The 23,861-nt window shown below is 39.1% G+C and overlaps 1 protein-coding gene across 2 annotated transcripts in view; it reads left to right on the top strand.

Moving 5' to 3' along the window:
* CTTNBP2 (cortactin binding protein 2) overlaps positions 1-23,861 on the top strand; it is a 151,026-nt gene that overhangs the window by 9,169 nt on the left and 117,996 nt on the right. For both annotated transcript variants that reach the window (XM_027573508.2, XM_035723254.1), the window contains exon 2: positions 2,553-2,660. In XM_027573508.2, the coding sequence (XP_027429309.2) occupies positions 2,553-2,660 (108 nt within the window). The remainder of the gene's footprint in view (positions 1-2,552; positions 2,661-23,861) is intronic.

Genomic DNA, 23,861 nt, shown 5'->3' with positions numbered 1-23,861 from the left:
GAGACCTTTGCGGGGTAAATGTTAGGATGTGTATTATATAGATGAAAAAACAGACCAGGTGAGATACAGAAATGCCTCTCCAAGTATAGTCCTTGGACTAGCAGCAGCAACAGGAGCTTGTTAGAAAGGCAGATTCAAGGCTCTACCTCAGACCTGTATCAGGAACTCCAGAGGTGGGGCCCTGCCGTCCGTGGTAACAAGGGCTCCACGTGATTCTTACGCATGCCCGCCTTTGAGAACAATTGGGTTATGAGACCTGTGTGGTGGGAACAGATCTTGAACCCTAGTATAATAGATTTTACTATTCACGGGGAATCTCAATTTTTTTTCTTAGAGATTCATTTATTTATTCCAGAGAGAGAGAGAGAGCAAGCGGGAGCACAAGCGCATGCGAGTGGGATGGGGGTGGGGCCAGAGAGGGAGAATCCTCAAGCGGACTCCACGCTGAGTGCGGAGCCCAATGTGGGGCTTGATCTCAGGACCCTAAGATCAGAACTGGAGCCGGAACCAAGAGTTGCAAGCTCAACCAGCCAAGCCACCCAGGTGCCCCAATAGGGAATATCTCCTGAGTTAACTTTCTAAGCAAAGGCATCCTCAAAATAAAACATCTTTTAGGTTTTGCTGTAGGTTTTTCTTTTTCTTTTTCCATCCTGAGCCCCTGCCTTTCTAAACAACTGCTCTCACGTATGTGTAAAAAGAAACAATTTTAAGAGAAAGATCCTTTTAAAATCTTTTTTTTTTTGGAGAACCAGCTAGCCCTGGTCTCTTTCACCTTTGTACTATTATCTCCTTCTAGAAGGTTTTTTTGAAACCAAGAAATAGCCAGTTCTGGTTATGCCTGTTTGAAAGCCCCTGGAATCATTTATTGGCTTGCCATGTTTACTTCTGTGTCATCACAAGGATAATATGGGGTCAGGTATCTAGGTGCTAAACTAGTTCTTATTAGCAAATTGATAGGATGGCACTGTTTTTCATCTCAAGAGTGCGGTCACTGGCTGGTAAAGTGTGTAGACGAGTCATAGCACTTAGGTGTAGTTTTGTCATTTCCTGGCTGAACAATGTGGGTATGTTATCCAACTGCTCTGAGTTGTGGTTTTCTTACCTGAAGATAGAGATTATGTCTTACCTATTCGATTTGGTTCTTCTTGAATCCTTTGGAAACCATTGGGTGCTATGCACATGTGAAATAGTGTTCTGGAATGGCCCGAGGAATGGCTTCTGAGGTTGGGTGTTCTGAAGCATTTGGGGATGAACTTGTGTGCCCCTCCCTCTAAGGGTAATGGGTTTATCAAAGGAATCTCTGCACAGCAGGGCGCCGTGGACTCTGTGTGTAGAGGGAGCTCAGTCTGTGGATTCACCCAAGCAGGGCTGTGAGCACTCTAGTTGATCTTCTCTAAGATGGCTGCCAGAAAACCTGCTCATAAAGCTTGTTGTCAGGAAAGGAGGGGGCAGAGTTAGACACAAAAGTATTGGGCATCAGTGGTACATCAGTGGGATTTAAAAAGGAGAGACTGGATGCAGTTACCAGGGAAGGAATGTAGAGAAGACAACAGACTGGAAGAGTGATTGAGGATTGTGATCCTTGGGTCATGGTGCCAATACCTTGTGGTATAGTTGAGTCTCTGGAGGGCCACTTATTCTAGCCTCAGCCTACCTTTGGGATGGCAAGAAGCTACAGAGGCGTTGCTTAAGAAAGCGTTTGATAACCACATAGCAGGTTCCAGACTCACCTGACCACAGGCACAGTTGACTAAATGCGGGTGGTGGGCCAGGCCTCTTGAAAGTACATATGCCTGCCCTGTGTGTGTGTGGTGGGGAGAGCAGGGCAGCAAAGGGAGGAGCATGCTCCTTCTCAAGGGACTACTGCTACTTGTTTCTGCAGATTATTGCTCTGTGAGAATGTGAATCCAGGGTTAACCAGTCATCTCGATTTTGCAGAGAAATCAGAGATCTGGATTTTTTGGTGACATCTTAGGTTTTTTTGTTTTGTTTTGTTTTTTTTTAAATGCTGGCTGAGTAAAAAACCCAAAACACTTTGTGGCCCAAGTTACACACCTCTGTAGGCCGGATTTGGCCGTAGGCTTCCGGCTGTTGATCTCTGCTGCACAGTATTCTATAAACATGACCTGTTATTATTGGATATCCTGGAATTTATAATAACCTCCAGGAGCCTCTATGTTGGGGCCCTTCTAGGAATATATTCTTGTGCTTTCTTTACTACCCCTGCAACTTTTCCTGAACATAGACTAGGCCTGTTTTGATAGAAACTCCAGAGACTTTAAATTTCTGTCACAATTTGAAGAGATTCTGAATCCAGGTGTGCAGGCAGGCTAGGAAAATAGATTTCCTTAATGAAGAGATTTGGGACTTTGACCTTCGAGTTTTTACCGCCCCTGGAAGGTCTGGGCATAGATTATCTGTTGCTTGAACAGGGCCCCTGTGCTTCTGGGATTGGCTGAGCCACTGATAAAATCATCCATTGTATACCTTTAAGACATGTGCATTGTCCTATGAATAGCTTTTTCATTGCTTTTTTAATATTTGTGTTACAGAAAAAAGAGTTTGATGTGGACACCCTCAGTAAATCAGAGCTTCGAATGCTGCTCAGCGTGATGGAAGGGGAGCTGGAGGCCAGAGACCTGGTCATCGAGGCCCTGCGGGTAAGAAGCTTCTGGGGCCCAGCCCCGTTGCTGTATCATTTCCTTTTTTCAAAGGGCCGGTGGCAAAGCTGCTTTTCTTAATTTTTGAACCATGTAGATTTAAAATGTTACATCTGGTTAAAATGTACCCCTCACCCCAAATGCCAACCCATAATCTTTATAAACCCAAACACTGAAGTCGGATGGTCAGTCTAATGATGGGGATTGAGACTAAACTGTTTAGTATGGGAAACTTGAGACATGAGCTGTATTGTTTCATGTGGTTATTTGGTTGTAAGTTTTTAGGAAATTGGAAATTTGGTATCATACATGTATGTGAGATCAGGGAGGAAAAATTATGAGAGTCATTTATAAAAGATACTACTGATAATAGAGCTTTTCCTTCCTATGTAAATTATAAATGATTTATTTTCTGAAACTTGTAAGAGTTAAAAACTAACCTATATCTCTCTTAAAAACTACATATACCTTCACGTCGTTTTATTACTTTTTCATCTGATCTTCTAGGAATTTTGAAATTTTCATAACTTGTGAAGTATTATTTTCTAATATAATACTTAAATACCTCAAAGTTCTGTTGCTTTAAAAATAACGTTAAGTTTTCTTGATGCACAATTTTATAATCGATTGTTCTTAATCTTGTACTTGTTTTGGCATATTAGCCAAACCTAAGTGGTTTTTTCCTCCTTTTTCTTTGATATTAAATACTTTGTATACAATCAAAAAATATTGTATACTTTGTATACAATACAAATACTTTGTATACAATACTTTGTATACAAATTTGTTTGTATACAAACAAATCAAGTGTTTCCTGCCTCTTGGTCATTTTGGCCAGGATGGTTATATTTATTATATATGAAGTATGGGCTTGATTTCCATCCCCCCAACCCCCCCCCACGGAATATGTCCTCAAACTTTGTCTTAGGAGGTTATTTTAACATATGAAAATCTATGGGTGTCAAATTGTTGCCGCTTATGGGTGCTAATACAGTGAGGGAAAGAGGTACTTAATCATGGTGGACGGTCAGACATCATGAAGCTGTGGGTGTGCTGAGAATCCAGTAGCGTGAGAAAAGGGTGGCTACTGTTCATTTTCACAAACTGGAAATTGGTACAGTGGGGATAATGATTACTGCTCAGTCTGATGACCAGAGAATGATTTGCCTCCGAAAAATGGGAGTAGAGTTCTACCATCTGCAAACCAATAACAAATTGAAGGTGCTGCTTTTTGAATGGCAAGCTTTGCTGCATAGACTTGTGCACCATTCATCTTGGTCCATATTGGAAACATTTGCATTGCTTGCCAGTGTATATTTTCTGGACAAACGAACTTTGTGGGAGAAATGCTAGGGCAGTGGATCACTAACATGTATTACACTCCGCCCAAGGAGAAAACAGGGTCACCTGTGAGGCCAGGAGTGGACACTTGAGACCAATTGGATATGAAGGCTCCAGTTCTTTTTAACTTAATTGCGGTACTTTCAACTATAAGTAGAATTAAAGGCTTGCTAATGATGAGGGCTTGCCAAGCTGAAAGTTTTTCATAGAATCAAGGAATGTTGGAGTTGCAAAGAGCCTTAATATATATTCTAGGTCAGTGGTTTGTATCCCTCCAAATCTAAGCCTGTGTTTTTGGTTTGGTTTTGCTTTGCTTTTTTTTTAAATAAAATGTTTCGTATTATTCTTTTACTGTCCTGCAATGAAATTTATGGATAAGTGCATATGTAAGTAGGTTATGTTAAAAATAACCAGTATACCACCCTAATTGTGATATAAAATAACAGGAAAGTAATATATAACAAAATACACATTTCAGTATATAAATGCTCAGGCATGTCTAATGGAAGACATGATAAAGTAAGCGGCGATTTGCACCTATTCATAGCATTGCCATGAATGCAATCATTGTGAAAGAATCCTAATCCAGGCATGCTGTATTGGGACTCTGTATTTGCTGTACGTGAGGTGATTTTTTTCCTGAGATGGTGAATGACTTTTGGTAAAGCTCCAAACAAAAGTGCACACTTACGTGAGAGTAGAGTTCGTGGAAAATTCAGTGTTTGTTAAAACAACCTGTCTGTGTGTAAAAGGGAGTTACTCTTTAGCTCAGGTTTGCATATTGAACTGAAGGTTCTACTGAAAGGAATGAATAGAAGGACATTTGAAAGTTCAGGGGGACTTGAGACAGTTCCTGGATATGGGGCACACCCTCTAGCCCTGCCCCCTAAGTGCCAGTCACTGTGATAACAAGTTAGTGACTGGCTAAAAAATTTGGGAAGGAGAGAGAATGTGAAACTTTTATTTTTATTTCATATTATGAGATAAACATAATCCTGAATTAAAATTCAAAATCTGTCCAATCAGTAATCAGTATGTTGCTATTCAATTGGGAGAGAAATACACCTTGTTTTGAAAAACGTCAAAAGTAATATTTCTCTGAAGGTAGGAAATATTTTTTTAACTTAATATGTAAATTGTGATTTTTTTCCCAAAATAAAGATAGCTAATTTATACCATGAACTATATTAAAATTTAGAAATGATTGTGTTATAAGGCATTTAAATCCTTTAGAATTTTAGAATCTTTAAAAAGATATTTCAGGGGTACCTGGGTGGCTCAGTCAGTTAAGCATCTGCCTTTGGCTCAGGTGATGATCTCAGGGTCCTCGGATCAAGTCCCACATCGGGCTCCCTGCTCAGCAGGGAGTCTGCTCCCTCTCCCTGTACCTGCCACTCCCCTTGCTTGTGGCGCTCACTCTCTCTCTCTGTCAAATAAATAAATAAATAAAATCTTAAAAAAATAATTTGAGTCCAAGCTTTTTTGCTTTTTTAATAATGCTACCTTGATATGTTTTTTTTATTTTTGTTTTTTGAGAGAGAGAAGGAGACAGTGCCAGTGACAGTGCAGTTAGGTGGGTGGGTGGAGGGACTGGGCAGAAGGGAGAGAGAAAATCCAAAGCAGGCTCCATGCTCAGTGTGGTGCCTGATATGGGGACTGATTTCATGACCCCGAGATCATGACCTGAGCCAAAATGAAGGTCATGCTTAACTAAGCCACCCAGGCACCCCCTACTCTGATGTTTTTGATTTTCAAGTTATCATAAAAAATTGCATAGATCATTGGATTAATGGCAATAAACTTCAAAACAGTTCATAAATACGGGGGGAGGGTGTTATGAAATTACGATATATATAGTGGTACGTTTACTATTTTCATGTTTAAGGTAAAAATATTTCCCAGTAAAACTCCTTGGCTTTATAACAGATGTAGTATTCAGGAGATTAATTTTTATTGGGGGGATTATATTTTAAAAAGTGCAATGTTTTTGGACAATATGAACTGCTTAACTGAAATATGTCTTAATTGCATGAGAAATATTCTATCAAGGATTCCCTCTCATCCACAAAAAGTAGGAATAAATCTTTGACCAAATAGATATGCCAAATGAAGTTTAGAGGAAAATTACTGTGAAGTATAATTGAGAATATGCTGTATTTTCTGAAAACCATGATAGATACAGAACCTTTTGGATTAAATTTAATTGTACATTCGAAGTTTGAATATATAGCCTGTTAAGAGATCATCTATTTGACGCTAATTGTTTAGTTTGTGGAATCTTCTGGCTTTTACTTCTTTTCCATCTTGCTTCTAGAATTTTTATCAGTACCTTAGTCAAAAGGGATCCAGATTTCTTGTATTCCTTCTTTTTCCTTTTAGATTGATAAATGAGAATTAACAGTATTATTGACATGGCATTTCTTCCTCATAACCTATAGTTACTATAAAGTATATAATACAGATTTTTAAGTATTATTTGCACTGAAACTTTTAAAAATTACCATTTAACATTTCTTTGGATAGAATGCATTTATAGTACTTACATCCTAGGGGATATAAAATTATAGAATTGCCTTGTATAAGTGGCTGCAACAAGAGACCCAAAATATGATAGATTAAATATGAAGTTTATTTCTCCTACCAGTCTGGAGGTGCTCACCGTCTATGCTGGAGAAGTAGTGCTAAGCCAAGCGGTCAGTCAACAGCCCAGATTGTATCTATCTTACTGCTCTCCTTAGGGAATTAGCCTCACTGGTATGGTTGAAACTGTCAGTGCCATGTCCACATCCCAAACCTGTTGTAAAGAAGGCAGGAGAGGAAATGAAGGAGAAGCATAATCATGTGCATAGGGGAGAACTTCTGTGGACACACCTAGCCAAGTTCTGGGGAATGTTTCTGACTGGCTGGCTCCCTGGGAGGGGAGGACTTTGGAGGACATCTAATAACCTAATGCAGTCCATTATCTTGGTTTAATGTTATAAGAGATCCTGTGGTATGGTATAAGAAGATAGATCCTTCCTTTCCTCCTACCCTCAAATATTTGTTGAGTACCTACTGTGTACCAGGTATAAAAATGAAAGTTCGAGGTGAATATTAGTGGAGATTTATTATGCCAAAATTGTGTCCATTTAGAACATTGTATATACCATCTTTATGCTTAAAATTAATTGTCCCACGTAGTGTCATTTGGGGCCATGTTTTGGTTTTCTCAGACTATGACTCTATATATGTTCAGATTTTGTCTAGAATGATCTTCCTTTTTAAAAACCTTAACTGTTCATTGGGTTCAAAACTCAATTAAAAAAATGTTTTGGATGGTTTTGCTTTGAAGCAGGTTATCTCCCCTCGGCACTCTTGACATTTGGGACTGGGTATTTGTTGTGGTTGTTGTGAAAAGAGGGGCTATCTTGTACATTGTAGTGTGTTTTGCAGCAGTCCTGGTCTATCTGTTCACTAGATGCCAGTAGCACTTCTGTAGGTGTGACAGCCAAAAAGGTCCTCCCTTGGGGTACACAATCGCCCCCAGTTGAGAAACACTGCTGTAAAGTAATACTGGTCAAGAAAATGCTGCTCAAATACATTTCATTATAAATGCAACATCCTTTATTAAAAACTCCCATCAAAGTAGGTTTAGAGGGAATATATCTCAACATGCTTTATATGAAACATATATGTTAATGACAGTTAACATCATACTCAATGGTGAAAAAAAATAAAGAACTTTTCCCCTAAGATCAGGAATGAGACAAGGGTGTCTACTCTCACCACTTTTATTCAGCATAGAAGTCCTAGCCATAGCAATCAGATAAGAAAAATAAATAAAAGGTGTCCAGATTGGTAAGGAAGAAGTAAAACTTCCACTATTTGCAGATGACATGTTACTATATGTAGAAAACCCTGAAGAATCTACTAAAAAACTACTAGAACTAATAAATGAATTCAGTAAGGTCGCAGGATACAAAATCAATATACAGAAATCTATTGCATTTCTATACCCTAATAATGAATTGGCAGAAAGAGAAATTAAGAAAATCCTATTTACAATTGCACTAAAAATAATAAAATACCTAGGAATAAACTTAACCAAGGAGATGAAGGACTTGTACTCTGAAAACTATAAAACCTTGATGAAAGAAATTGGAGACAACACAAAGAAACGGAAAGACCTTCCATGCTCATGGATTGGAAGAATAAATATTGTCAAAATGTCCATACTACCCAAAGCAATCTACAGATTTATTGCAATCTCTACAAAATACTGACAGCATTTTTCACAGAACCAGAACAGATAATCTTAAAATTTGTCTGGAACCACAAAGGACCCTGAACAGCCAAAGCAGTCTTAAAAAAGAACAAAACTTGGTGGTATCACAAACTCAGATTTAAAGATAGACTATAAAGCTATAGTAATCAAAACAGTATTGTGGTACTGGGGCACCTGGCTGGCTCAGTTGGAAGAGCAGGTGACTCTTGATCTCAGGGTTGTGAGTTTGAGCCCTACATTGGGCGTAGAGATTACTAAAAAAAATAAACTAAAAAAAAAACCCAACAAAATAGTAAGGTACTGGCATAAAAATAGACACATAGATCAATGGGGCAGGATAGAAAACACAGAAATAAACCCACAATTATGTGGTCAATTAATCTTCAACAAAGGAGACAAGAATATACAATGGGAAAAAGTCTCTTCAATGAATGGTGTTAGGAAAACTGAACAGCTATATGCAAAAGAATGAAACTGGATGACTTTCTCATACCATACACAAAAATAAACTCAAAATGGATTAAAGACCCAAATGTGAGACCTGAAACTATAAAAATCCAAGAAGAGAGTACAGGCAGTAATTAATTTCTCTGACATTAGCCATAGCAGCATTTTTCTAGATAGGTCTCCTGAGGCAAGGGAAACAAAAGCAAAAATAAACTATTAGGACAACATCAAAATACAAAGGTTCTGCACAGCAAAGGAAACAATCAACAAAACTGAAAGACAACTTACAGAATGGGAGAAGATATTTGCAAATAACCTATCCAATAGAGTTAGTATCCAAAATATATAAGGAATTTATACAACTCAACACTAAAAAAATCTAATTAAAAATGGACAGAAGATGTGAGCAGACATTTCTCCAATGAAGACAAACAGATGGCGAAGAGACTCATGAAAAGATGCTCAACATCACTCATCATCAGGAACATGCAAATCAAAACCACAATGAGATACCACCTCACATCTGTCAAAATGGCTAAAATCAAAGACCCAACATACAACAAGTGTAGGTGAGGATGTGGAGAAAAAGGAGCCCTCATCACTGTTGGGGGAATGCAAACTGGAGCAGTTACTGTGGAAAACAGTACAGAGGTTCCTTAAAAAGTTAGAAATAGAACTACCATGTGATCCAGTAATTCCACTATTGGGTATTTACCCAAAGAATACAAAAACACTAGTTTGAAAAGATATATGCACCCATATGTTTATAGCAGCATAATTTACAACAGCCAAATTATGGAAGCAGCCCAAGTGTCCATAGATTGATGAATGGATAAAGAAAATGTGTGTGGGACGCCTGGGTGGCTCAGTTGGTTAAGCGTCTGCCTTCGGCTCAGGTCATGATCCCAGGGTTCAGGGATTGAGTCCCAAACCAGGCTCCTTGCTCAGCAGGGAGCCTGCTTCTCCCTCTGCCTGCTGCTTCTCCTGCTTGTGCTCTCTCTCTCTCTCTCTGACAAAATATTTTTTTTAAAAAAATGAGTGTGCATATTTGTGTACACACACAGTGGAAAATTAGTCATAAAAAGAATGAAATCTTGCCATTTGCAACATGAATGAATCTAGAAGGTATAATGCTAAGTGAAATAAGTCAGAGAAAGACCAATACCACATGATTTCACTCATGTGGAATTTAAAAAAAAAACAAAATGAACAAGGAAAAAGAGACAAAAACGAACTTTTACTATAGAGAACAAACTGATGGTTACCAGAGGAGAGGTTGGTGGAGGGATGGGTGAAATAGGTGAAGGGGATTAAGAGTACATTTATCATGATGAGCACTGAGTAATGTATAGAATTGTCAAATCACTATTATTGTACACCTGAAACTAATAAACACTGTATGTTAACTATACTGGAATGAGAAATACATTTTATTAGGAAACAAGTGATTTTTCTTTGAACTATTGCCCTCAAAACTAAATATTTGAAAATGCCCATTTAAGAAACTTCATGACTCTTCCAAAACACACCACATTTAAAATTGCATTATAGTTTTTTTTTTTTAAAGAATTTGGGTTTTATTTTTATTTATTTATTTTTTTAAAAGATTTTATTTATTTGAGAGAGAGAGAATGAGAGACAGAGAGCACAAGAGGGAAGAGGGTCAGAGGGAGAAGCAGACTCCCCGCTGAGCAGGGAGCCCGATGTGGGACTCGATCCCGGGACTCCAGGATCATGACCCGAGCCGAAGGTAGTTGCCTAACCAACTGAGCCACCCAGGAGCCCTGCATTATAGTTTTATATGCAGAAATTACATGCTTTACTTTTTCTATTAAAAAACCTTTATAGTTTTATGGCTCAATGTTAGAGTCTTAACATAGAACAAAGGCAATCTCTTCAAATAAAATAAAATCATTAAACAAGAATGCTTCCACTCCGGTTTTGAAAGCAGCTACTGCTATACTACAGAGGATTGTGAGGTTTTCCTCATATGACATGTTTGCTAAATCATGATAAAAGAGGAGCCTTCTGGTTTCAGCTAAGTAAAACATGCAGCCTTTTGTGTTTCAGAATTCTCCTATGATTTCAGGCAATTGATTGACCAAAACATACCCTTTTTTGTTCATTTTAATTAATGAATGAATGAATTTACTGAGCAGAGCTCAGTTCATGAAAACAAACTGTTTCCTTTTCTGTCTGCTGAGATAACACCTTTGTTCCATGTCTAGAGAAAAGGAAGAGGAGTTGACCAGACGTTGTGTTGTTCTTGCATGCAAATCACTTTTCATAAAATACGACTAGCTGATGATTCTTATATAGCATTGTATTTTGTCCAGTAGGACAGACATAGGAAGCCTCACTTCTGATTCGTCTGAGAAATTTTATTTTCCTGATGAACATTTACTATTAGTGAAGGGAAAAAATGGAATGCCAGGCAAAATAGTGCTTTTTTATGTATTAAGAAATGAAAGTTGATGGTGCTATGAAAGCAAAATGTTTATCAGTATTTTTTTAATAAGCAACTGAACTCACTCAAGCAACACTTTCTTGCTGATGATTATTAATAAATCATTAGGACATCTGTGGGAACAAACTAAAGCTCATTGTTCAGCTCAGTGATGTACCATTTGTTTTACACTGGGTTCAGGATAGATTCAGAGTTACAGATGGCATGAAAACAGGAATACTTTTTGTACACTTTGAAGATTATCATAATTTTGGGTACTGTTCACTGAACAGTTCCTTTTAAGAATACTTCCTTGTGATCTGAGAATACAGGGTGTTCCTTTGAAGCATTCTGATAAGATTTTAACCACCTCATCTTATACTCAGTGGCTAAGCCACAGATCATGTGTTCTTATGGGAATTTCATTTGCTATGTTTATGATTAGCTCTGTCTTGATTAGAAGAGGAAACAAGGATCTAACTAAGATAGTACTCAAAATTCTTCCTTCTCTTTGGTTGTGATTATTTTGGAAAGAAACATAAGAGGTTTCAGCTTCTCCCTTTTGATTTTTGGAGTCAAACTGTAAATAGGTATTGAACAAATAGGAGAGTCTGTATTGTATAATTGAAATGATATTTGAACATGGTGGGGATCTTTGAGGAGAAGGCAAGGGGATCCATGTATCCATTCATTCAACAGATGTTTATCTTTAGGCATGTCTTGGGTTCAGCAGTGGTGAACAAGGAGCATGAGTTTTCTCTTAGAGTCCAGTGGGAGAGAGGGACATTAAAACAATAAACCAAAACATCTAAATTCACATTATGATTACCAAAGGAAAGAATACCATGAGAAGAGAGATTACTCTAGATTGGGTCAGGAAAGTTCTCTCTGAGGAAGTGACACCCCTCGGAGACTTGGAGGGGTATCAGGAATCTAGTTGGAAGAAGAGTGTTCTTACAAAGGGAGCAGCACATACAAAGGGCCTAAGAGAGGAGGGAGCTTGGCAACTTATAGGAACTGTAGGAAGTCAGAGAACAAGAGAGAGAGTGGCACAAGATCAGATGCAGAACTAAGGTTCTGAGGCCAGACCATACTGGAGAGTGAAGACCATGATAAAGTCAGATTTCATTTCATATCAGGGTAGCCACTGAAGTGTTTTAAGCTTGAGAATGCCAGTGAGTCGATATGATTTTCTAAAAGATTCTAGCAGCACAATTATGTTGCATTTATTTTTTTGCATTAAAATTTTAATTTATTAAATGTAAATATTTAATGTAAATATTTAAAATTTATCACCATTGTCAAGGGAAAAAATTACAAAGGTCACCCTAACTGCGAGACAGACGAAAGTTTGCAGGAGAGCCAGAGTGAAGGCAGAATGTCATAGGGGTTGTCTAAGAAATGTGAATATCTCAGATGCTTATAATCATTGCCCTTTAAGAAGGCATGGAAAATGTGCTTGCTTATCACTTTTGTCATTTAGCAGTGAGCAGTGTCTTTCTTCAGACTGTTAAGACAAGCTGATTATGGTTTTTAGTTAAGGTGTAGTGCACCTAAATAAGATTGATAAAGTAAGTTCTCCATGTGAAATTTTTTGAAAGGCAAAATTCTGTCTTCAGTTTTGCTGTTTCCAACCCAGTTCATCCCAGTTCAGTTTAGATTTTTACGTTAAGTGAATTTTATAGTTAAAAGCCCTCTTCTTTCAAGATTATTATGCATTTCTAAAGGCCTGTCTGTTCTAAAATAAACTTCCTTTTTAACTTTTTCACATAGGATTGGATAGAGTAGCAGAAGCTTGCTTCACATGGTGCTAAAAGTGACCTAGCAACAATAAAAAATGTTTCAACTGTCTGAATTTGTTCTGCTCAAATGCGTCCATTTTGGCCTGTCTTAAGTGGACCATTGCAGGGCCCATGTTCACATGATTACGCCCTACTAAAATAAAATGCTAGTTCTGACAAGCCCTTAACACTTTTCATGAAATTCTTCTATGGAAAGCAAACCATGGATGGAGTTCTCTCTTGGTGTTAAGCACTGTACTAGGCTCGTCACCCGAATCCAAGTGGAGGTGCAGCTCCTACAGGCCTTAGGTTTTAGTGGTTAAAATATTGCCGAGAGTAAACCCTGGGGAAGCTCTGAATTTATTCGTAAGACACGATTTTGTATATTCAAGCCTGAACAGTGATTTTTATGCACAGGAGAGGTTGAAACTCCCTGAGTAAGGGGGAAAGGACCATCTGTGTGCTGGTGTCTGGGCATTAAAGCCATTCTGCCTTTACGTTGGCCTTTAAATTCCTAGGTAAATGGGGCTGGGTGGATGCTTTAATGTTACATCTCTCTGGTCTCCATGCACAGTCATGGATTTGTTTTAAATTGTAAGAATTAAATGAGATAATATGGTACAGCACCTAGCCAGGGACTGGCACATAGAGGGTTCTTGAAAATATTTCCAGTTGAACCTCAGTCTTAATAGAAAGACTTCCCCTTAGGGGCGCCTGGGTGGCTCAGTCGTTAAGCGTCTGCCTTCAGCTCAGGTCATGATCCCAGTCCCATATCGGGCACCCTGCTCAGCGGGAGTCTGCTTCTCCCTTTCCTCCCTGCTTGTGCTCTCTTGCTATCTCTCTCAAATAAAATCTTAAAAAAAAAAAAAAAAAAGACTTCCCCTTAAACTTTCTCCTTTTCTTTATACTTTGAGTTACAGATCTTGGTCGTCTTCGTATCTCATAAAATGGGCGGTATTATTCCCCAGGGTAGAATTCTCAAGGTGGAGAGTGCCAGGTGGGAACTAGGGCAAATCTCTCCGTTAATTTCTCCTGCCAGCAAGCCTAAGGCAAGTGGGAAAATAAGTGGCTGCTGTGAGTCCTGAGCGCTTGGTTGTGAGAGCAGCTTGGAGAGAGAGAAGTGATTCGTCAGATGTTGTCCAGACGACAATGTTTTCTAAAGCAGAGCTACTCCTCACCCCCCAGGAGGGCTTAGGAATTTGGGAAGCTTCTAAAATATATTGGCAATCAGATAATATGTATTATTTTTAAAAGTGACTGTTTTAAGTGTGTAGGAATGGCATGATAAAAATACTAGCTCTACGAATTATAGACACTTATTTTTTGCTTTGCCAGTCTATTCCCTCATCTCCTTATTTAGACATCGTATTCTTTATAATATTCAATCTTTGATTTTTAGCGGCGTTAACTTTGCATGAATAATTTTGTTTGCAGCTGCCTCTGTTTGCAGTCATAAAAGTGAAAGGAGGGAGGTGGTTCAATCTTAAAACTAAAACAGTTTCTTTTCCACAGCCTTCTCCCTCCACCCCGTGATTGTGGGTTAAGCAGTAGACAAACTGAAACCCAAAGAAGGGACAGTTCTATTTGGCCTATGTTGCTCAGGAGTGGTGAGGCTTGCTGTTTCCTGTAGGTTGAGTTGGAGCAGGACATGGAGATGAAATGGGGCTTACCCCATGTTTTTATTATGTGCCAGGCACTTCCCACGTATTATCTCCTCTCATCTCTATGAAATCCCTTGAAATAAGTCATCGTGCCCCATTTCAGGAATGGAGAAACAGACTGAGGGAATAAGGCATTTTCTGCCTGCCTCCTAACCTTGACTCACCATTCCTCTGTTTCAAAGGCAGCATTAATGAAACTAGAGCTGGTTGACATTCATGGGTTCTTTACTTTAAACGCTATGAATTCCCAGAACATTTCCCACGCACCTGTAATCAATTGTAAATAACAAAAGCTGCACAGAAATTGTTAGGCAGTCTTGGGTTGCAATCATTCATTCGCTCTTCCCTCCCGTTTGACTGCAGGTAATTACAAACATAGTAAATCCTGCAAGACTTCTAAGATCTTATTGAATGGCAATTATGATAATGTAGAAAAGCATCATTGATTTTTTAAATGTTTTCCTCTAATTATCATCCCAAGTGCAAAAAAGTCTGTACTTTTCTATAATTAGGATATTCTTAGCTTCTGGGTGAGAACATGTTGGAACATTTGAATGCTGAATGATCCAAATTTAGGAAAATGAAGATTTATAAAATGGACAAGGATGCGATAGTTAAGGAACTGCCATCCTTATCTTCCCACTTTTTAGTCATTATTAAATCTGTCTCTTGTAGTTCATTTTATTTTTTTTACCTTTTTGATACCACCTTGTTTTTCTGTTTTCATTTGCATCTAAAAAATGGCGGATGGTAAACTGAGTCATTAAATAGAAATTTAGTTTGGTTTTCATGAAAGGCTATTGTACTGATTTCCTTAAGTTACATAATCCTTTAATTCTTTTTTTTTTTTTCTTTTTCCAGTGAGTAGAAATTGCAGGGAATTTGTGAGGGTGGGTTATTTAGGCAGGGCAGTAATAGATTCACTACCAATAAAGAGTTCAGTATTCTTAATAATTAGCATGTTAAAATGCAGATATATCATTGACCTCGTTAGAAAGTTCAGTTTTCATTTCACAGAGACTAAATCAACGGAATCAAATCATTTTTAAAAAGATCATTTTAGATAAACCTCTAAATAATCCCTAAAAATTAATTTGGAGTTGACAATGATTTTCTATTGATGGGTCTTTTCCCATGAGCAACTGGAGAACAGACTTTCATAGACGCTCTGGAAAGTGCATTGGACTTCCTCCGTAGTGTCTTGACAAAATAGTAAGATCTCATTGGTGTATTGAGAAGAAACCTTCCATGATCTCTGCTTGGCTGGATCAGAGGTTCCATGCGTTTTTGTGCCTGTTTGGGGGATAGTAATAAGATGTGTTTGGTTTGGAGGGATGATAGGTAGCACAATTAAAGGAAGAACTTTAGCAACCGTTTATGGGAATTGTTAATATGTTAAATTCTTAATGAGTTTAAATTTCAAACAGTAGAGAATTGAAATTCACTTAGGCTCCGAGGTAGGAAAGGCTATGACAAAAACAGTGTTTAAGGGAGATGATGTTAACCACTTTTGAAAGTAGATTGACAGAAAAAGGGAAAGAAGGGATGTGAGGAGGCAATTACAGTTGACATTTATTCAAGTACAGGTTCTGTAAAACTCTGAATTCTGTGTGATGGCTCTAAATGTAGGTGATATGCTATTGGGGAGTATTACAAGGACTTGAATAGATGGAGAGGAGATTGTGAATAAAAATAACTCCTCCAGGATAAGAGCACATTATTTTCTAACTCATGACAGCAACCAGTAATTTCGAAAGCAATTTCAGTGTCAGAGTATAAACCCCTTTTATTTTTAAAGGATGTTGTGTTTGTGCCCCATGTAAATTCATACTTAAGTAATGCAGCATCAGCTGCAGTTCTCCCAGTAGCTTTTTTAGTGCTAGTCCTTCAACATTCACCCAACAAATATTTATTAAATATATTCTGTCATGCCAGGTGCCGGGCACTGGGAAGAGAGTAGAAGCTAGACAGTCCCTGCACTCATGGGACTTAATGTCTAGGAAAGGAGACTAACCACGACTAACAAGTCCCATTTGTGACAAATGCAGCAAAGCACAAGTACTGAGCACTAAGATTATGTACCATAACTGATTTTTTTTCTTAGACTCACCATGGAAGGCCATGTAAAAGCAGGGTCAAAGTAAGCATACTAATCACTAAGCAAAATAGTAACATTTTTAATGTATTTAATAAAAGGAAAATAGCCATGCTCCTTCAGTTTGCTCCTTACCTATTGTGTGTCCCTAGATTGTGTGCAACTCCTCCCAAAAGTTGTTTCTTTTTGGGTATCTCCTGCTGTGCTTTGTCTCCTACTCCTTTCTTAGATGCAGATGGTGGCCTCCTGCACTTAACTGCTTTTCAGAGTGGGTGCTAGTCTCCCCTATTTAGCATTAGTGGGTTATTTGAGATTACAAAGCAGTACTGCTCTTTGTACTACTGACTTTAAAGAGATTTTTTTAAAAGCCCCATTTATTACTTATATATTCTATTATCAATTCCGTAGGATTCTGCCACAACTCTGGTGGGGGTTAGGCAAGATGAAGACTAAGGTATTTTGCTTTAAAATGAATTCTTTCCCAGGGAGTTCTGTGTTTACTCACAAAAAGAGATCCCCTGGGAGTATTTTCCCTCTAGAAAAGTTTTGAGTCTTGTGATGAATACTCTTTAAGGTTCTCACCTGTGGTCCTCTCTATTAGGAGAAAGGATGCCAAAGTAATAACGTGCTCCTGCTTTGTCATCTATTGCTATGTTACAAACCCACTCCAAGACTTAGTGGCTTTAAACAACATCAGTCATTTATTTTGCTCACATATCTGCAGTTTAGGTGGGATTTGGGTTGGACAGTCTGTACCTCATGTAGCAGAGGAGGATAGTGAGGGTTGGGGAGGATCTACTTCTAAGATGGCTTCCTCATGCTGGTTGTCTCCTAGGAGGTCTGCAGGGACTGTGGCCTGGGGGCTTGGGTTCCTCTCCACCTCTTCCACTTGGGCTTCCTTGTCACAAAGGGGCTGGGATCCATCAGTGAGCAGCCTAAGAGGCAGGAGATATAGAATCTGCCAGTTCCTTAACATCTGGGTCACAAAGTTACTTTGCATTGTATTCGATCTGTTAAGCAGTCACAGGACTAAGATTCAGGGGAAAGAGACATAGACCAGACCACCTGGAAGAAGCGTCAAAGAATGTGATAATGTTCTTAAAACTCCAGAAAACTGCTACTTGTCATTTACTGAGCCTTACCTGCTAGGACTGCTCTTTAGCACTCGACATGGATGATCTCATTTAATCCCCACCGGTCTCCCTTGAAGGAGATACTTTTGCTATCTCGCTTTCAGACTCATGGTTAAGTAACATGTTCTCTGTCACACAGCTGACAAGTGGGGAACCAGAACTTGGACTCAGGCCTTGCTGACTCCAAGTGCATCTTCTTAACCATCCTCCTATATAATCTAGTGGAAGAGAGCTTTGTGATTGCTACTAAGCCAAATGCAAGACAGGCTTATGTGTAAGAGTAAATCACAGATGAACGAGTTCTAATGAAGATGAATTATGGATGCCTTCTGGGAAGAGGTGGCATTGCAGGAGACTTTTGAGGAATGACTACATTAATAACTAGACAATGAGAAGTGGATGTGCATCAGCAGCATGAGCACAGGGTCCGTATGTGCTCTGGGCATAGGAGGTAAGTTGGCCTGGAGCGTAAGCTTATGGATTGGTGGAGCAGGGGATAGGCTGCATCAGGGAGGTTTTGAATGCCAAGCTGATACATTTGTGTACCTAATAGGATAGGGCAGAGTCCCTCAAGATTTTTAAGCAGGAGAATGGACTAACCTGAGGCATTGGTTCTTTTAAAGTGGTTTCCAGACCAGCTGCATCAGCATCCCATAGGAACTTGCTAGAAATGTAAATTCTTAGACCCCCACCCTAAACAAACTGACTCAAACTCTACGGATAGAATGGTGTTCTCTCGTTTCACCCAGAGATTCTGATACGTGCTTCAGTTTGAGAACCACTGATGTGAGGGATGGTCATTTGCTGTAAAGCAGGTGTGTTTATGTAACATGACATCAGGGTGCACTTAAAATCCCTGGTGCTGATTAAAATCCCTGAAAGCTGGAAAAGACTTTCTGCTCCGTAAGCAGAATGGGCAGCCAAATTGGTGGCTGATGCTGGTTCTAGTTGTAAAGATTTTGATGAGGAAAAAGCAGCCAGTGGCTAGTCTCAGAACAGCTTCTCCAAAAGCCATCATTAAGTGCCTCAAAGTGACCCTGTCCAGACATGTTCTCAAAGAAATCTGTGGAAATAGTGGTAAAGGAGCTTTCTTGAATTGTTGGATTAAAATAAAAACAGTTATTAAGACATTAAGAACTGTGTGCAATAACTGTATTCTATTACAGTTGTTGTCGTTTTTATTTACTTCTTATACCCCTGTTTGTTCCACAGAGGATTTGAGGTGGCTGACAAAATAAAACAGCAAAACGGAAAAATAGGAATGTGTGAAATCAAGATTTAGGAACAAGAACAGTGGTTTACAAACCTTGGAGTCATAAGACGCTTCCTTCTTATGAGATCTTACTTGAGGCCCAGTACATTGAAAACAAGCTGAGCCGCTGGGTGGAAGCAGAGTTTGAGGCTGTAAGCTTCCTGAAAGGGAAAATAGAACAGAGTGAGTGACAGGATTTGCATTGTTCATGAGGAAAATGGCCTGGCAGTTACTTCCTCAGGGAGGGCAAACTCCCGGTCCTGAGGTCTAAAATTTCTGTTGTGCCTCTTCAAATTGGGGGTGTTGGGTAATGTGCGTTGTTTTCAACACTATCCACATAAAATGTGATAGCTGGGTGTGTATTATCCAAGGACCTAAGTGAGAGGTAGGAGGAAGGAGCTGGGGTGACGGTGAAGCGGGTAGGGTGGTGGTGAGGGCTGGGCAGGACAGTGGGTTTTAAATGCCCAGCTTTCTGATGCTCTGCTGTAGACGAGGCATTCATTAGATCCTCTAAATAAACAGATGGGCTGTGTGACCTTCAGACCATTTGCCAAGATGATCTCATATAATTTGCTGGTGTTCTTTTTCAATCGGTTTATGTACACGTGTTTCAGACTGAACAAGTCTATCACTTAGATTCAGATATGGTTAGGCCAAACAGTAGCTGTAAAAATTTGAACATGGGATCAAAGCATGGAAACACTTGTGAGTTTCCAAAAGACAATGAGAGTTGATGTTAAATAATTTTGGCTTCTAACACTTTCTCTACGAATGTAAGATGGCTGCCTGTGACAGACATTGTTTATGTTAGGATTTTATGAATATACTTTATAGTTTAAGTACTGTTAGTTGACATAAAACATTTTCCTATAGCACTGTAATAATTTTGTGAAACACTGCCTTTAATCAGTGTACTTCAACTTGGAAGTTCATCATTTTGAAAGCTTATCAGTTTTCCACATGCTTGGTTTTAGACTTTCCAGCTCTTTGTTCTTCTCTTCATGCTTTGAAACCCAGTTTCTGCCACACCTGACACAGCTCTAATGGTTTAAAGTATTACACGCCCTTTGATAGCCCTGTAATACACAATGTTGTTACTCATTTATGTCTTCCTGCCGGTGAATTGTGTATTGATTTTCATCTGCCTTGTTGCTGCTTTCTGTGGTGTCATTGAGTGGATAGTTTGTTTTTAAGTTGTAACTAACCAAGTATCACTTATGATAGACATTCACTACCATTTTTGCTTCATAGCAAGTTAGGCTACCCCTTTACAATGAGAGTATTTTTAGTTATGAGGCAATATTAAATTATATAAATGTCTGTGTAAGAAAAAAAGTCACTGTACAAGAAACTAGCTTTTGTATCTTGATACATGTAACAGAGAAGTGGAGATGACCAGATAGCAATAATAATGGAGCAGCCTTTTAACAGTTTTACTAGTAAAAATAATTGTTTGTGAGAATTGAAAATTTATATAATCTTTGTAAAATGTAACAGTTTCCTCTACAGGCTATTCAAATATCTCTTCGTTAGTCTTTGTAAAGTGCACAGATAGCATTGTGTGATGCTTTAAAGTCACAGCTCTTTTTTTTTTTTAATTTTGTACATGATTTATAGGATCCGTGTGGGATTACTATTTTTCTGTGGCTGTTTTCCTCAGTAATAATTGAGTTTTAATCCTTCATGGACCAGAAAGTTACACTACTTTTTCTTAATGGAAACAGGTGTCACTGGATTGTTAAATTCTGACTTAAAAATTCACCCATAATATTACCACCATAACATAGTTGTAACTAGGCTATTTCAACACTGTTTTATATTCTCCATTTTCTTAATCAAGCATTTTAAATATTTTAAGTGTTTCTAGTGTTCATAAATTGTAGCCTTTTTGACTTACTGTATTTCATATGGTTGAAGAACTACAACCTAATTATTTTTCTATATTCTCTCATCTGTTGTTTTTCTGTTAGCTGTGTAAAGGGATGATTTTCAAAATATTCAACAGCAGAAACCACACAGGCACCAGTGATTCAAAAAGGATGCCTAACTAACCAGGACAGATGACATCCGTTACACCATCTTGATGCATACTGGCTGAACAAGAGCCTTTGCCATGGGTATCTTTTAGAAATGTTTTAACTTAGAAAGCCTTCTGAGGAGATGCACAGCCCATTCAAATGCACTGGCTTGTAAAAATCAGTATCATCTTAATGTACGTTAGCAATAGCTGCTAATGATTTTAGGATGACCTATTCACATAGAATGAAACCTGTAATTTAAGTGGGAACAATTTTAAATGACATAATTTACAAGGAATTTTAACAGTTTTACTATTTAACATGTTATAATTTCTCCTAATTATTAAAGCAATAAATGTTCTTTGTAGAAAATCTTAAAAAGGCACAAAACGATATTCCCATCATTCAGAAGTAACCATTTTTCTCTGCATTAATGAACATAATATATATCTCTTAAAATAGGATCATGCTCTACATAGTAATTTGGGGACCTGTTTTCCTTTCTTTTTTTAAGATTTTATTTTAGAGAGAGTGTGAGCAGCAGGAGGGGCACAGGGAGAGGAGAGAGAAAATCTCAAACAGACGCCGCATGGAATATGGAGCCCCATGTAGGGCTTGATCTCACGACCCTGAGATCATGACCTGAGCTGAAATCAAGAGGCAGACACTTCACTAGTTAAGCCACCCAGGCACCCCTTGGCAACCTGTTTTCGTAATACATTGTGAACATATTGCTAGATACTCTTCAGCATGTGATTTTTAATGGATTTAATATGAAACCTCAGTGGTCCAAAATCTACTCACCATCTTAGATCACATGAGTTACTGCTGTAGTTCCTCCTTCAGAGATACTCCCAATTCCCTTGGTCCTCTCAATTTGCCCAGTTCACTTGGCAAAAACCTGATGCTTGTTAAATTTAACTCTGCCTACCTCATGCCCACGCAAGTAGGGTTATACAGGCTGGAGAGAAACCACCCAGCCTTGCTGACTGGTCTCACTTTAAATTCACAACTATATCCTCTTCTGGGCACTTGATGCTGGTTGGCAATTGCATCACGTTTCTTAACACTTGACTCACCTGTTCCCCTAGATTCTTTCACACTTTCTTCTGTCTTCTGAAACCTTCCTCCAACACCTCTTCCCTTTGCTTCATTCTCAGCTGCTTTCAATTTCACCGGGAGCCGGAAGCAATCAGAACTTCCATATTCTGTCACCATCACCTCAGTTCACTGGCATCTGTACCACATACATCTCCTCTCACTGAGGGCAGACTGTCCATGTTCTGGGCGCTGGTTCAGCTGGCCATTGTGCACCTGATTCTGTGCCTTCTCAAATATCCAGTTACATCTTCAGCAGTTATCTCACCCTTGTGTGTCATCAAATTTTATCCTTCATTTGACCCTGCCTGCTTCCCCTCTGTTGCTGCATTTCCCCCCTCCCCCCACCCTCCCCGACCCCTATTATAGCAAAGCTCCTTGAAATATTTGTGTACTAGTTGATGCCATTCCTTGTCTTCCACTCTTTCTTGGTCCTATTCTAATCAGGCTTCTTCCAGCGCTATCCCAACCAAAAGTCAATCCATTCTTGTAGTTGCCAGGAGAAGAGAACAAAACAAAACAAAAAAACTTGGAGTAAGACTTGGTTCCTCTTTTTCTTCCCACACTCACACCCAGCCTCTCTGCAAATCTTGTTGGCTCTAACTATAAGATACAGTCTGCTGCTCCCATTTCCACTGATACTTCTCTGTGTTAGTTCCTGTTGTTGTTTGTCTAGGTCCATTTGGGCTGCTGTAACAAAAATGCCATAGATTGGGTGATTCTAACAACAGTTTTCTCAAGTTGTGGAGGCTGGAGAGTCCAAGATCAAGTTTCAGTGTTTGGTGAGAGCCGACGTCCTGGTTTGTGTCCTCACATGTTGGAAGGTGCAAGGGAACCCTCCATTCATGAAGAGTCTCCCCTCTTGACCCAGTCACCTCCCACAGGCTCCATCTCCAAATGCCATCACCTTGGGGATGAGGTTTAAATAGTATGAATTTTAAGGGGACACAAACATTTAGTCTGACACTGCTATAGCAAAATTATCACAAACTTAGTGGCTTAAAAACACAGATTATTAACTTATATTTCTGGAGGTCAGAAGTATAGAATGGGTGGTCAGGGCTTGGTTCCTTCTGGAGGGTCTGTCGGAAAATATTTCCTTGTCCTTTCCAGCTTGTAGAGGCTTCCTACATTCCTGAGCTTCTGGTCCCTTCCTCCATCTTCAAAGCCAGCTGTGTAGTTTCTCCTCCTTCCTCTCCTTCCATAGTCACATCTTCTGACACTTCTGTTTCTCTTTCAAGGACCCACATGACTATATTCAGCCCACCTACATAATCTTGGGTAAGCTTCTCATCTCAATATCCTTAACTTTATCACATCTGCAAGGTCCCTTTTGCCAACTTTATCACATCTGCAAGGTCCCTTTTGCCGGGTAAGGTAATATATTCACAGGTTCCAGAGATTAGGACTTCTTTGGGGGTAATTATTCTGCCTACTGAAACCCTCTTGCCCGGATTATGTCAATAGCCTCCTAAGTGGTCCCCTACTTCTGCAGCTACCCCAATATAGTCCATATTCTCCAGAGCAGCCAGAGTGGTCCTCTTACAACAGGAGGCAGAACATGGCATCCTTCAGCTCACAACCTTTTAGTGGTCATCATCTCTGGGGCAACATGGTCTCCCTGACTTCGGTCTCTAGTGTCCCCTCCTGGTCCCTCTCCTCGTT

This window comes from Zalophus californianus, chromosome 12 (assembly GCF_009762305.2).
Source record: "Zalophus californianus isolate mZalCal1 chromosome 12, mZalCal1.pri.v2, whole genome shotgun sequence".
Taxonomy (NCBI): domain Eukaryota; kingdom Metazoa; phylum Chordata; class Mammalia; order Carnivora; family Otariidae; genus Zalophus; species Zalophus californianus.
This window is presented reverse-complemented; position numbering and strand designations above follow the sequence as displayed.